Below are 13,471 nucleotides of genomic sequence, written 5' to 3'. Positions count from 1 at the left end.
GCATAAACATGGTTACCGTTATGTTCGATCCGGTAAGATTATGTATGATTACTTACTGAGCCGTGTAGCTCATATCCGTTCATTTACTTTTTCTTTCAGATCCTCACCACTGATAGCTGCCAGAGACACGTTAATTTGGTATCAGGGCTTCTGGGGTAAAGCAAGTATACTTTTGTGTACATAAACTACATAGAAGCTCTGTATTTGGGTACTGACCAGCATGTTGTACTAAGAATGCTTTCATATGAAAAGATTCGGTTGGTTTGACTACCCTATTTCCCAGGTATGAGGCTGCGTGCTATTGTGGGCGGTAGTCGGCAATAGCACGGCCGTGTCACGGATCCGGATCCGGGGCGTGACACATAATAGGTTCAAATTTCACAATATATGCAGATTCAGGTCTGAGGTGTATAGATTTAAACCTCTCTGTGTACAGATTAAAACCTGAGGTGCATGCATTTGCAATTTTGCAAAAATGACTATCTACTAGAAGCCTGAAGTTCACAGATCTCATTCTGGTTATACTATTTCCTTACCAAAATCTCTAATGCTTTTTTCTTTTTCTTTTCCTTTTCAACAAAAAACCTCTGGTGTAATTATTTCCGGTTTTTTCTCCCAAATTTGTAACCCATCAACAAGCTACGATTTGTACCTCAATTACCACCTTCTTACAAGATTAGAATTTTCAAGCACACGAATTCCTCTCCCATTGTGTACCAAGAAAATTCCCACTTGCTCTCACAGGAGGCAGCGACCAAACTAAAGCAGAAACAAATCAATGCAACAACTTTGAGATAAGATTTTGATCATCCTTTGAGACGAATCCAAGAAGAACCGCTATAAACTATGAAAAGAATCGTTCCTTTCTCAACACCTTCTCATATATAGGCAAACCACCTCACAGAACCCCTGATTCTAAAACCTGGCCCCACAAATCCAAGATTAGGACTACAAACATGAAACCAGATTGAAAAATCACAGCAAATTTTTTCTCCATTTGAGGAGAAGTTGCATTACAAAACCCCCAAACAAGAGGGAAAATACTAAAAGACCTAATTTTTTCTTAGAATAAATAGAAACGTGTAGAGGAAGAGCATCAAGTCAAGTCGGCACCTTGGAGTAGGGGAGTACGTGATCATAGTCGTGGCAGAGGCAGCCGGGGCAGCCGACGAGCTTCCGGAAGACAACGTTGCCGAGGGGGTCGCGGCGCCACCGGTCGGGGTCGCGGCCCTTCACCTTCTCCGCCTTGTCCCAGCACTGCTGCTTCACGCTGTGGGGAAAGGTCCTGGGCTCCGCTAGGCTCGACCACCGTCCGCCGTCCTGGAGCTCCGACGTGAAGTCTGGCCCGGCCTCCTCCGCCGGGAACCCGGCGTGGCCATCGAAGAGGAGGGAGGCAGAGACCCGGGAGGAGCGGCGGGAGGCGGCGGAGGAGGAAGAGGGAACCGGTTCGAGGCCGAGCGAGTCGAGGGGGCGCTCCCGGCCAGGTGACGCGGCGGTTCGCCGGCCCGTCGTCGCCTTCCGCCGCCTCATATCTCACACTCTATCCGGCGGGGGGCTTCCGATTTTGGATGGTGCAGGTGAAACAGGGCTAAAAACGGGCCGGTCCCGGGCCCGGATCCAAACCCGATCGGGCCGGCCCGATTTAGCTATTTGGATCCGATTTAATGATGGGGTCGTTGGAGACGCGCCACCGGTCAAGCTGACGGCGACTCCTGCCACGCGGCCATGTCTTTCTTAGCCTGCGCCATCCAAGGCGTCGCCGCAGCCACCGTCGTCTTCTCCTTATCCTGCACCTTGTCACTGATGGCCTTCTCGTCTAATTTTTTACCAAAGCACATGAGGACCAACGTGGCAAATTAAAATCTCTATTGCAGCTCCTCCAACAGCCTTGGCCTTATAATTACAATATTTATCATTTTTAATAGCATTTATCTTGTACATCATTTTTTTTAGAATTTTTTTCTTCACATCCCTCCTAAATATTTAAATTTATATAAATAGCCTTCTAAAATTAATAGTTACATATATAGCTTTATCAAACACTTGTCATGTATGTATACCCTCTTTTTTTTTTTTTCATATGTACCTATATCATTTAATGCCGCTAAAAAGTTAGCAGTTTGAAATTGAAATGACGAAAATATCCTTAACCGGCAAACATGCAAAAAAAACATCTGTCAGATGCAAAAAAAATTTAGATTTTTGTATAAATACCTTTCTAAATATTAAAATATACATGAAGACTCTCTAAATTGATATTTATGTGCATGCCCTCACAAAATACTATTTTTATATAAATATCTTTGATCTAGCGTTTCAACTGACGTGATTAGCCAAAATTATATTTATTTAAATTATCTTTTTACTCCTAAAGTAGTAACAAGTTAACGAGCCTTATTGGAAACTAATATCTCTCTACCTCCTTTTAAAAATTTTTTGATCTTTCTCGACCGTCCCTTTTACTTTTTAGTTCGGAATTAAAACTAAACCTCAACTCCTTTTTCCACCATAGATGGTTTAGTTCTTCATTGTATCATTTTTTACATAAAAATAGTTAGGTCTCGCCTTTAACTTTAAAAACTATTTAAAGAAAAGTGTTGCGAGAGATTTGCAATATTTATCTTTTAGTGTACGAGATTTGCAATGTTTATCTTTTAGATGTAGAAATTTTTTCATGTGCAGGATAGCCGATTTAATATTACTATGACAAGATGGGCCTGATATATTAAATCTTTTTTTTCTTCTAGAAAAAAGAAGCTTCAAAGAAAACTTGCTTAAGATACATATGTAAGGGGTGGCTTTCTACGACATGACCGTGGAGATTGTTAGTAAGTCTGAAGGATTCTGAAGTCCTTGAATAATTTTGCTCGGGGACGCTTGATATTGTTCTTCCATCTATGAGTATAGTAGTAGTAAGGAAGCTTAATTATTACAATCTATCATATACTTTTAAGAGATTCTAATCTTTTTCTGTATTCTAATACATACTTTTATAACAATAAATACTATAAGCTTTGTTTCGATAAAATAAGAGATAATGGTTGTTGTAAATGAAGAAGAATAAAATAAAATAATCTCATGATTAGTAAAAGAACTTTCATAACTCTTTTTGTTATTTAGTAATCGAATGAATCTTTTTTCGAGCAATATTTTTACAGAAAATATTAAGAAGCGAGACAAATCCGAGTGTTAAAACAAATTGAAATAGAAAAAAAAAAGTTAGATTTTTTTACATGTAAACCCTCCTACATATGTAAAATTGCATAATTACCTTCGTAAAGTTGTTATTTGCATGTATATCCTTATAAATGTTTCTTTTTGTATGTCTACCCATTAAAAATATTTTAGTTATTTTTAATTTTAAATTGCTAATTTAATAGTGTTAGATGGTGTGGGCAGATATAAAAAAAAGAAAAAAGAAGAATATGTATGCAAAACAAATATTTATTGGAGTATATATATATGTAAATATTAATTTTGAGAGAATATTTATACAAATTTTAATATTTAGAAAGATGTGTACGAAATTTTTTTTTGTTGAGACGACAAAGTCATAATTTATGGATTTTTAATGCTTGAAGTTGTTTAGAAAAGGCAAAAATATACCTTTATAGTCATTAATACTATTTCAATAATATCTAATCCCGAGGCTTAATTAGAGAATAGACCTTTTCTCATGCAGGTGTCTCAATGCTTCCGGTTGCATCAATCTCTCTCATGGCCTTCTCGTTGAATTTCTTGCCGAAGTACGAGAAACAACAAGCTGAACATAGCCTATTAGAAGCTCTCTATGGGGACGAGGAAGGGAGTACCTCTTGGACCTGGGAGAAGGCTTGGCTTCCTGAGAATACTGTTTGCTAGGCTAGATAGAAGGATTTCGAGAGGCATGCATGCAGAGAGTGATGGCAAAGAAGGCGGCCTAATCATCCATTATTTTTAGTTCGGCCTAAACTATAGCAGTGGCTATGGTGGTCGTAGTCCTATTTCCTACAGCATTAATGGTGGTATGAGATTTGCTCGGAGGGGGCATGGCATCCATTTGCCTAGTTTATGGCTGGTTGATATCCTACCTATTTCATGACTTGTATCCCTGGTTTTTTACATTTAGGAGACGTGGTTTGGCATTTGCCATCAAAGATTATCTGTGCCAAAGACTCAGAAAATTCTGCGAAAAAATTTACAATCGCATTTGTTAATTGTTCCACTGTCCTTCGCTTGTTTGTTCATGTCAATCCTCCACATACATATTTCAAACAAGCCAATAGTATATCAAAAATTATTTACTATCTTCAGTTAAAGCTGTCACGCCCCGGATCCGGTTCCGTGACACGGCCGTGCTATTGCCGACTATCGCCCACAGTAGCACGCAGCCTCATACAGGGTAACAGGTAGCCAAAAGGATTTATCCTTATATATATATATTAAAAGTTTGCAGTACAACCTTCAAGTTTGAAAACCAAAAATACAGAACTTCTAGGCTATTCATATGTACAGAAGTATATAAGCTTCTCCAAAAATACGAAGCTCTGTAACAAAATAAAAACATGTCTGATGGCGATCACTGGTGAGGATCTGAAAGAAAGCGAAACATAAACAGATGTGAGCTACACGGCTCAGTAAGTAATCCTGCATAATCCTACCGGATCAACCAGTAGACTAAACATGTAAATCAGGGTTTTGAGAAGCTGACATGCATGTTTATCTAAAAATCATCCTGGCATAATAAGTATGCAATTTAAACAAAGCAGTAGTGCAAATCACAAAATTTTTCATAAAATATGCATATGAAACCGTGCCCCCAGCATGCCGTGGTCCTTTTTCTCTCGGATGCTACTACGAAGTCCATTCGGCCACTGGCGGGGCCAGCTAGTCATTCTCGGCCACTAGCAAGGCCAGCGAAGTTATTCTCGGCCACTAGCAAGGCCAGCTCAGTTGCATTCGATCAGTAGCATCTTTGAGCCCGTTACAGTGCCTCTTGGCTAACTAAGACTTTATAAACTTACATGCATGATTAAAATATCAGTATCATCATGTCGCATACATAGCCATAGCTTCTGGGATCATGCAAGTTACTTATGCATTGTAACATATCAGGCATGAAACATATATACTTAAAATAAATGCTTAGGAAACATTAATAACATAATATGATCCATAACAGGATTAGGACAGGTTACTTACAGTGATTCGCCTTTCTCCTAGGTCTCCTGCGTCCTGGTGACGAGTCCTAAGTCACCTGGATTTTTGTCATAATAACAATATATTATTTTCTTTTCTACCTGAAATTTAGCCCAAGACTAATTCCTCTGTATTGGGGTCTTGGCTGGGCTCATAAGTCTTAATTGGCCTTCCGATTGGCCACTAAGCTTAATTCCCAGCTTAATTGGGTTTAATTTTGGTTTAATTTATAGTCTGGCTTGTCCAGACTTAGCCCAATTTGCTTGGGCTCGGGTTTAGTCAAATTTGGCTAAACCCTTTCCCTCTTTTTTTTTTTTTCTTTTTCTTTTTCTTTTTTTTTCTTTTTTTTTTTTTTTTCTTTGGGCTTAACGGGTTGCGGGTTCGGATTCGGATCCGACCCGCGAACCCGTTATTGGGTTCTTTCTCCCCCCTTCCAGAGGCTTCCGCCTCTTCACCTTCCCGACCCCCTCTCCCTCATCCGGCCGCTCTCTCTCTCTCTCTCTCTCTCTTTTCTCTCCGTCGTCTCCACCGAAACCATACCTCCGGCCGGCCCTCCGGCTCCCCTTCTTCTCCTCCGGCCAGATCTGTGGCCTTCCCCCTCTCGGTCACTCCCTCTCTTTCCCTCTTCTCTTCTTTGTCTCTACCGAAGCCCATGCTTCCGGCCCTCTTCTCCGGCTCCCCTTCTTCTCCTCCGGCCAGATCTGTGGCCTTCTTCTTCTCCTCCGGCCGGATCTGCCGCCTCCTCCTCCTTCCGACCTTCACCGAACCCTCCCCGGCCAGATCTACCAGCCCGGAGTGGTGCTTCCCCTTCGGGGCGGCGACGGTGGGAGGCCGGCCCTTTCCCTCTCCTTCGAAGTGATGCCGGAGGAGAGGAGAAGAGCCGGGAGGTGGGATCGAGGCCGATCTCCTCCGGGAGAACTTCTCCGGCTCCGACCACGGCGAGGTAAGGCCGTGGTCCGCGGTAAGTGCCCCCTCTTTTTTTTTTCTTTACTTTGTTCTTCTTCCTCTTCCGTTTTCTTCTTTTTTTTTTTTTTTTTTTTTTGTGGGAGTCTCGCCACCACCTCTCGGCCGGCGGAGAGGTGGGGCTCGGCTGGGGCTCGGCTGAGGCTGGCGGCCTTGAGGCCGCGTTGGTCGCCGGCACGACAGACCCGGCGGCCCTTGGCTGCCCCTCAGCCCTAGGGCAGCCACGGCCGGGGCCTGTCACCCGCAGGCCGAGTCCGGCTGGGCTCGGCCCGGGTGGCGTGGGCTCGGCTTGGGCCGTTCTCAGGCCGGCCCGCGGCCTGTTGGTCCGGCCCGCAGCCTGTGGGTCCGGCCCACGGCCCTCCTCCTGTTCTTCTCTCCCGTGCCGGTCTCCTTCTCTCTCTCTGTGCCAGTCTCCTCCCCTCTGTTTCATCAGTGAAACAGAGGGGAGAATACCCTACAGAGGGGTATCTCCACTCCTAAAATTTTATTATTTAACCTAAGGGCCACTTACCTGGATTTTTGCTGGTTACCGTTGGGCCGTTCCTCCCCCTCGTAGTCCCTCCTTCCTCTTGGAGCTTCAGGGCTCTTCCGCCTTAGGCTCCAGGGCTTCGACTCTCTCTCTTTCAGTGTTCTTGGGGGCCTCCGACTTAGGGTTGCCGGCAGGGACTTAAATAGTGGTTTAGAAGATGAGACCCCCCCCTCTGAGAGGTCCCATCCGTTCCATGCCTCCCCTCTCCGGGAATGGCCGCCGTCCCCCCTGTCTCCGGTGCGCCGGCATCGGCTGCCAGCAGGGGTGGGGGTCACCCTTCCCTGTCGGTCTTATCCCTTCGTACTGGCTACAGTATGATTTTTTTTTTTTTTTTATAATAATCATTATACTGGCTACAGTAAAATTTGGGCCCAACCCTTAACTGGGCCTATTTTTCTATTGGGCCTAGTAGGTTGTGGGCCCGGACATTACATTCTTCCCCCCTTAAATAAATTTCGTCCTCGAAATTAAACATACCTTGGTTCTCGAAGAGCTGAGGGTAGCGTTGTCGCATCTCTTCCTCCAATTCCCAGGTAGCTTCCCTTTCAGTGTGGTTGGTCCACTGGACTTTAACGTAGGGAATGGTGTGCCTTCGGAGGATTTGCTCTTTTCTGTCTATGATGCACAGGGGAGCCTCCTCATAGGTTAAATCTTTATTTAATTGCAGAGGCTCAGGTGGCACCACATGGCTGGGATCCGGAACGTACCTCCGTAACAAGGAGACGTGAAAGACGTTGTGTACGCCTGATAGCTCTGAAGGTAGGGCCAATTTGTAGGCAACTTTGCCTATTCTAGCAAGAACCTCAAATGGGCCAATGTAGCGAGGACTTAATTTGCCGTGTCTTCCGAATCGGGTAATACCCTTTGATGGTGAAATTTTTAGGAAGACAAAGTTCCCCTCCAAAAATTCCAAGGCCCTTCTTCCTCTGTCAGCCCATCTTTTCTGTCTATCCTGGGCAGCCTGAAGCCTTTGCTTAATTAGTAGTACCTTGTCTCTGGTGTGCTGGACCAGTTCAGGTCCTAGCATTTTCCGCTCCCCGACATCATCCCAGTGTAAGGGGGATCGGCATCTTCTCCCATAGAGAGCTTCGTATGGGGCCATCTGGATACTGGAATGGTAGCTATTGTTATAAGCAAATTCCACCAGTGGTATGTGACTATCCCAGTTTCCACCTAGGTCCACAGTGCAAGCCCTCAGCATGTCTTCCAGAGTTTGGATTGTCCGCTCTGACTGGCCGTCAGTCTGGGGGTGGTATGCTGTACTGAGCCTCAGTCCGGTACCCATGGCCTTCTGAAAGCTTTTCCAGAATCTGGACACGAATCGGGGGTCACGATCAGAAATGATACTCACTGGTACTCCGTGCAGGCGTACAATCTCATCGATGTATAATTGGGCCAGCTTATCTAAAGGAGTACCAATTCTGAATGGCAGAAAATGAGCTGATTTTGTAAGGCGATCAACAATCACCCACACTGCATCATTCTTTCTCACCGTTTTGGGGAGTCCTGTAACAAAATCCATCGTGATGTGCTCCCACTTCCATTCCGGAATTTCTATTGGTTCCAGCAACCCTGCTGGCCTCTGGTGCTCTGCTTTTACTAGCTGACAGGTCAAGCATCGGGCCACAAACTCAGCTATTTCTCTCTTCATCCCCTTCCACCAGTAATGTTCCCGAAGGTCCCAGTACATTTTAGTACTGCCTGGGTGAATAGAGAAACGGGATTGGTGGGCTTCTTCCATGATTTCCCTTTTTAGGTCAACATTTGCCGGTACACACAGTCGGTGGCCAAACCTTAGAGTGCCATCTGGGTGCATTTGGAGTTCGGGTCGCAACCCTTTCTCCACTTCATCCTTGAGCTGGCAAATGTGCTCATCAGACTGCTGGGCAACCTTTATTCTATCGATCAAGGTTGGTTGTATACTCAAGGCGGCCAGCAAAATTTTTGTAGTTTGGGTAACCACCTCAACCTGCATTTTATCGAGATCCTTCTGAATCTGTGGTTGAGTGGTGAGTAAAGCGGCGGAGCTTATAACTGACTTTCTACTTAGGGCATCCGCCACCACGTTGGCCTTTCCTGGGTGGTATTTAATACTCAGGTCATAATCCTTCAAGAGTTCCAACCACCTTCTTTGCCTCATATTCAATTCCTTCTGGGTGAATATATACTTCAGGCTCTTGTGGTCGGTGTACACATCACAGTGTTCGCCATACAAATAATGTCTCCAAAGTTTCAAGGCGAACACTACTGCGGCCAACTCTAGGTCGTGTGTCGGGTAATTCTGTTCATAGGGTTTCAGCTGTCTCGAGGCATAGGCTACCACCTTGCCATCTTGCATCAGCACACAGCCTAGCCCGTTCTTGGAAGCATCACTGTAGATGGTAAATTCTCCAGTTAAGGACGGTAATGTCAAAATTGGGGCAGAAACTAACCTTTGTTTAAGCTCCTGGAAGCTCCTCTCACACTTGCCGTCCCAGATAAACTTGGCCCGTTTCTTAGTCAACTGGGTCAAGGGGGTAGCTATTTTGGAGAACCCTTCCACAAATCGCCGGTAATACCCGGCTAATCCCAAAAAGCTTCTTATTTCCTTGGCGTTGGTGGGACGAGGCCAATCCACCACCGCTTCTATCTTCTTGGGGTCCACTGACACTCCTTCCTTGGAGATTATATGGCCGAGGAACGCCACACTGTCCAGCCAGAACTCACATTTGTTCAGCTTGGCGTACAGCCTCTTCTCTCGAAGGATTTGTAGCACTATCCTCAAATGGTCTTCATGTTCCTTCCGGCTCTTTGAGTATATCAAAATGTCATCGATAAAAACTATCACGAACTGATCCAAATATTGTTTAAAGACTCTGTTCATCAAGTCCATAAATGCAGCCGGGGCATTGGTCAGTCCAAAAGGCATAACCAGAAATTCATAATGCCCATACCTGGTTCGAAATGCAGTTTTTGGCACATCCTCAGATTTGATCTTCAGCTGATGGTAGCCTGACCTCAAATCTATCTTGGAGAAGACTTGGGCGCCTTGCAGCTGATCAAACAGGTCATCGATCCGAGGTAGGGGATATTTGTTCTTTATGGTTATCTTGTTCAATTCCCGGTAATCGATGCATAGCCGCATACTCCCGTCTTTCTTTTTCACAAATAGGACAGGAGCTCCCCATGGCGACGCACTGGGCTGGATGAACTTTTTATCCAGGAGTTCTTGTAGTTGTACCTTCAATTCCCTTAACTCAGCAGGGGCCATCCGGTAAGGAGCCTTGGAGACTGGCCCCTCTCCTGGTGCGAGGTCGATTGTGAATTCGATCTCTCGGTCTGGGGGTAATCCTGGTAATTCCTCCGGAAAGACATCCGGATATTCTCTGACTACTGGAATATCTTCCAGTTTGGTCTCTTTCTGGGTATCCATTACACAGGCCGGATAGGCCTTACACCCTTTTCTCACAGCCTTTCCAGCTTTCAAGGCGGAAATAAAGTGTAGTGTAGGAGCATCTTGAAGGGGTATATCGCCCTGAAAGAAAAATTCTTGCTCCCCAGGTATCCGAAATACCACCCTCTTGTGGTAACAATCAATGTGGGCGTGATACCGTGACCTCCAGTCCATGCCCAAGATAATATCAAAGTCTTGCATGTCAAGCTGTAAAAGATTTGTCTCTAATTCTTTTTCTATCCTTTCTGAATTATGCAATCTTTATATTTCGTGTCAACAATTGCGGTTTTCTGAAGGGGTGTAGCAACATGCCATGGTTCCACTTTATATCAGTCAAAATATACTTTAATCATAATCCAAAATACAAATTACTCCATCGAGAAATCTCCAAACTAGCTTATTTTTATTTTGGCATGGCTCGCTACCATTCTGTCTGAAAACACCAAAATTTTTGGTAGTCTTAAATCTTGAATTCTGATACCATACCTGTCATAACCATGCCCCTAGAATGGCTTTGTATTAGCCCTAGCTTCTTTCTTTTTGTTGCTCATTATCACCTATCAAAATATTTGTGTCAAGCAATTTTCGTGACTGACCGATGATACGACCAATAAAATCTTTTCTTTCCTTTCCGGTTATGCGGAATCTCACTAAATGAGACTTAACTACCCATTTCCTTATTAAAGCTTAAAATTTTTACTCATGGTTAACCTATTGCTCTGATACCACTAGGTGTCACGCCCCGGATCCGGTTCCGTGACACGGCCGTGCTATTGCCGACTATCGCCCACAGTAGCACGCAGCCTCATACAGGGTAACAGGTAGCCAAAAGGATTTATCCTTATATATATATATTAAAAGTTTGCAGTACAACCTTCAAGTTTGAAAACCAAAAATACAGAACTTCTAGGCTATTCATATGTACAGAAGTATATAAGCTTCTCCAAAAATACGAAGCTCTGTAACAAAATAAAAACATGTCTGATGGCGATCACTGGTGAGGATCTGAAAGAAAGTGAAACATAAACAGATGTGAGCTACACGGCTCAGTAAGTAATCCTGCATAATCCTACCGGATCAACCAGTAGACTAAACATGTAAATCAGGGTTTTGAGAAGCTGACATGCATGTTTATCTAAAAATCATCCTGGCATAATAAGTATGCAATTTAAACAAAGCAGTAGTGCAAATCACAAAATTTTTCATAAAATATGCATATGAAACCGTGCCCCCAGCATGCCGTGGTCCTTTTTCTCTCGGATGCTACTACGAAGTCCATTCGGCCACTGGCGGGGCCAGCTAGTCATTCTCGGCCACTAGCAAGGCCAGCGAAGTTATTCTCGGCCACTAGCAAGGCCAGCTCAGTTGCATTCGATCAGTAGCATCTTTGAGCCCGTTACAGTGCCTCTTGGCTAACTAAGACTTTATAAACTTACATGCATGATTAAAATATCAGTATCATCATGTCGCATACATAGCCATAGCTTCTGGGATCATGCAAGTTACTTATGCATTGTAACATATCAGGCATGAAACATATATACTTAAAATAAATGCTTAGGAAACATTAATAACATAATATGATCCATAACAGGATTAGGACAGGTTACTTACAGTGATTCGCCTTTCTCCTAGGTCTCCTGCGTCCTGGTGACGAGTCCTAAGTCACCTGGATTTTTGTCATAATAACAATATATTATTTTCTTTTCTACCTGAAATTTAGCCCAAGACTAATTCCTCTGTATTGGGGTCTTGGCTGGGCTCATAAGTCTTAATTGGCCTTCCGATTGGCCACTAAGCTTAATTCCCAGCTTAATTGGGTTTAATTTTGGTTTAATTTATAGTCTGGCTTGTCCAGACTTAGCCCAATTTGCTTGGGCTCGGGTTTAGTCAAATTTGGCTAAACCCTTTCCCTCTTTTTTTTTTTTTTCTTTTTCTTTTTCTTTTTTTTTTCTTTTTTTTTTTTTCTTTGGGCTTAACGGGTTGCGGGTTCGGATTCGGATCCGACCCGCGAACCCGTTATTGGGTTCTTTCTCCCCCCTTCCAGAGGCTTCCGCCTCTTCACCTTCCCGACCCCCTCTCCCTCATCCGGCCGCTCTCTCTCTCTCTCTCTCTCTTTTTTCTCTCCGTCGTCTCCACCGAAACCATACCTCCGGCCGGCCCTCCGGCTCCCCTTCTTCTCCTCCGGCCAGATCTGTGGCCTTCCCCCTCTCGGTCACTCCCTCTCTTTCCCTCTTCTCTTCTTTGTCTCTACCGAAGCCCATGCTTCCGGCCCTCTTCTCCGGCTCCCCTTCTTCTCCTCCGGCCAGATCTGTGGCCTTCTTCTTCTCCTCCGGCCGGATCTGCCGCCTCCTCCTCCTTCCGACCTTCACCGAACCCTCCCCGGCCAGATCTACCAGCCCGGAGTGGTGCTTCCCCTTCGGGGCGGCGACGGTGGGAGGCCGGCCCTTTCCCTCTCCTTCGAAGTGATGCCGGAGGAGAGGAGAAGAGCCGGGAGGTGGGATCGAGGCCGATCTCCTCCGGGAGAACTTCTCCGGCTCCGACCACGGCGAGGTAAGGCCGTGGTCCGCGGTAAGTGCCCCCTCTTTTTTTTTCTTTACTTTGTTCTTCTTCCTCTTCCGTTTTCTTCTTTTTTTTTTTTTTTTTTTTTTTTGTGGGAGTCTCGCCACCACCTCTCGGCCGGCGGAGAGGTGGGGCTCGGCTGGGGCTCGGCTGAGGCTGGCGGCCTTGAGGCCGCGTTGGTCGCCGGCACGGCAGACCCGGCGGCCCTTGGCTGCCCCTCAGCCCTAGGGCAGCCACGGCCGGGGCCTGTCACCCGCAGGCCGAGTCCGGCTGGGCTCGGCCCGGGTGGCGTGGGCTCGGCTTGGGCCGTTCTCAGGCCGGCCCGCGGCCTGTTGGTCCGGCCCGCAGCCTGTGGGTCCGGCCCACGGCCCTCCTCCTGTTCTTCTCTCCCGTGCCGGTCTCCTTCTCTCTCTCTGTGCCAGTCTCCTCCCCTCTGTTTCATCAGTGAAACAGAGGGGAGAATACCCTACAGAGGGGTATCTCCACTCCTAAAATTTTATTATTTAACCTAAGGGCCACTTACCTGGATTTTTGCTGGTTACCGTTGGGCCGTTCCTCCCCCTCGTAGTCCCTCCTTCCTCTTGGAGCTTCAGGGCTCTTCCGCCTTAGGCTCCAGGGCTTCGACTCTCTCTCTTTCAGTGTTCTTGGGGGCCTCCGACTTAGGGTTGCCGGCAGGGACTTAAATAGTGGTTTAGAAGATGAGACCCCCCCCTCTGAGAGGTCCCATCCGTTCCATGCCTCCCCTCTCCGGGAATGGCCGCCGTCCCCCCTGTCTCCGGTGCGCCGGCATCGGCTGCCAGCAGGGG

General features: G+C 45.8%; 1 protein-coding gene across 2 annotated transcripts in view; it reads right to left on the bottom strand.

The window, feature by feature from the left end:
• Positions 1-1,581, bottom strand: part of LOC103700361 (uncharacterized) — a 28,449-nt gene extending 26,868 nt beyond the window's left edge. Inside the window, exon 1 of one of the 2 annotated variants that reach the window (XM_008782315.6) lies at positions 1,114-1,581. In XM_008782315.6, the coding sequence (XP_008780537.1) occupies positions 1,114-1,530 (417 nt within the window). In that variant the 5' untranslated portion in view covers positions 1,531-1,581. The remainder of the gene's footprint in view (positions 1-1,113) is intronic. The other variant, XM_008782310.6, reaches the window with a different exon arrangement.
• Positions 1,582-13,471: the final 11,890 nt, after the last annotated feature.

Source organism: Phoenix dactylifera, chromosome 12 (genome assembly GCF_051530095.1).
Source record: "Phoenix dactylifera cultivar Ajwa chromosome 12, Ajwa_hap1_PhDact_Kaust_v1.1, whole genome shotgun sequence".
Classification (NCBI taxonomy): Eukaryota; Viridiplantae; Streptophyta; class Magnoliopsida; order Arecales; family Arecaceae; genus Phoenix; species Phoenix dactylifera.
The sequence above is the reverse complement of the archived record's forward strand: the minus strand, read 5'-3'. Positions and strand labels throughout refer to the sequence as shown.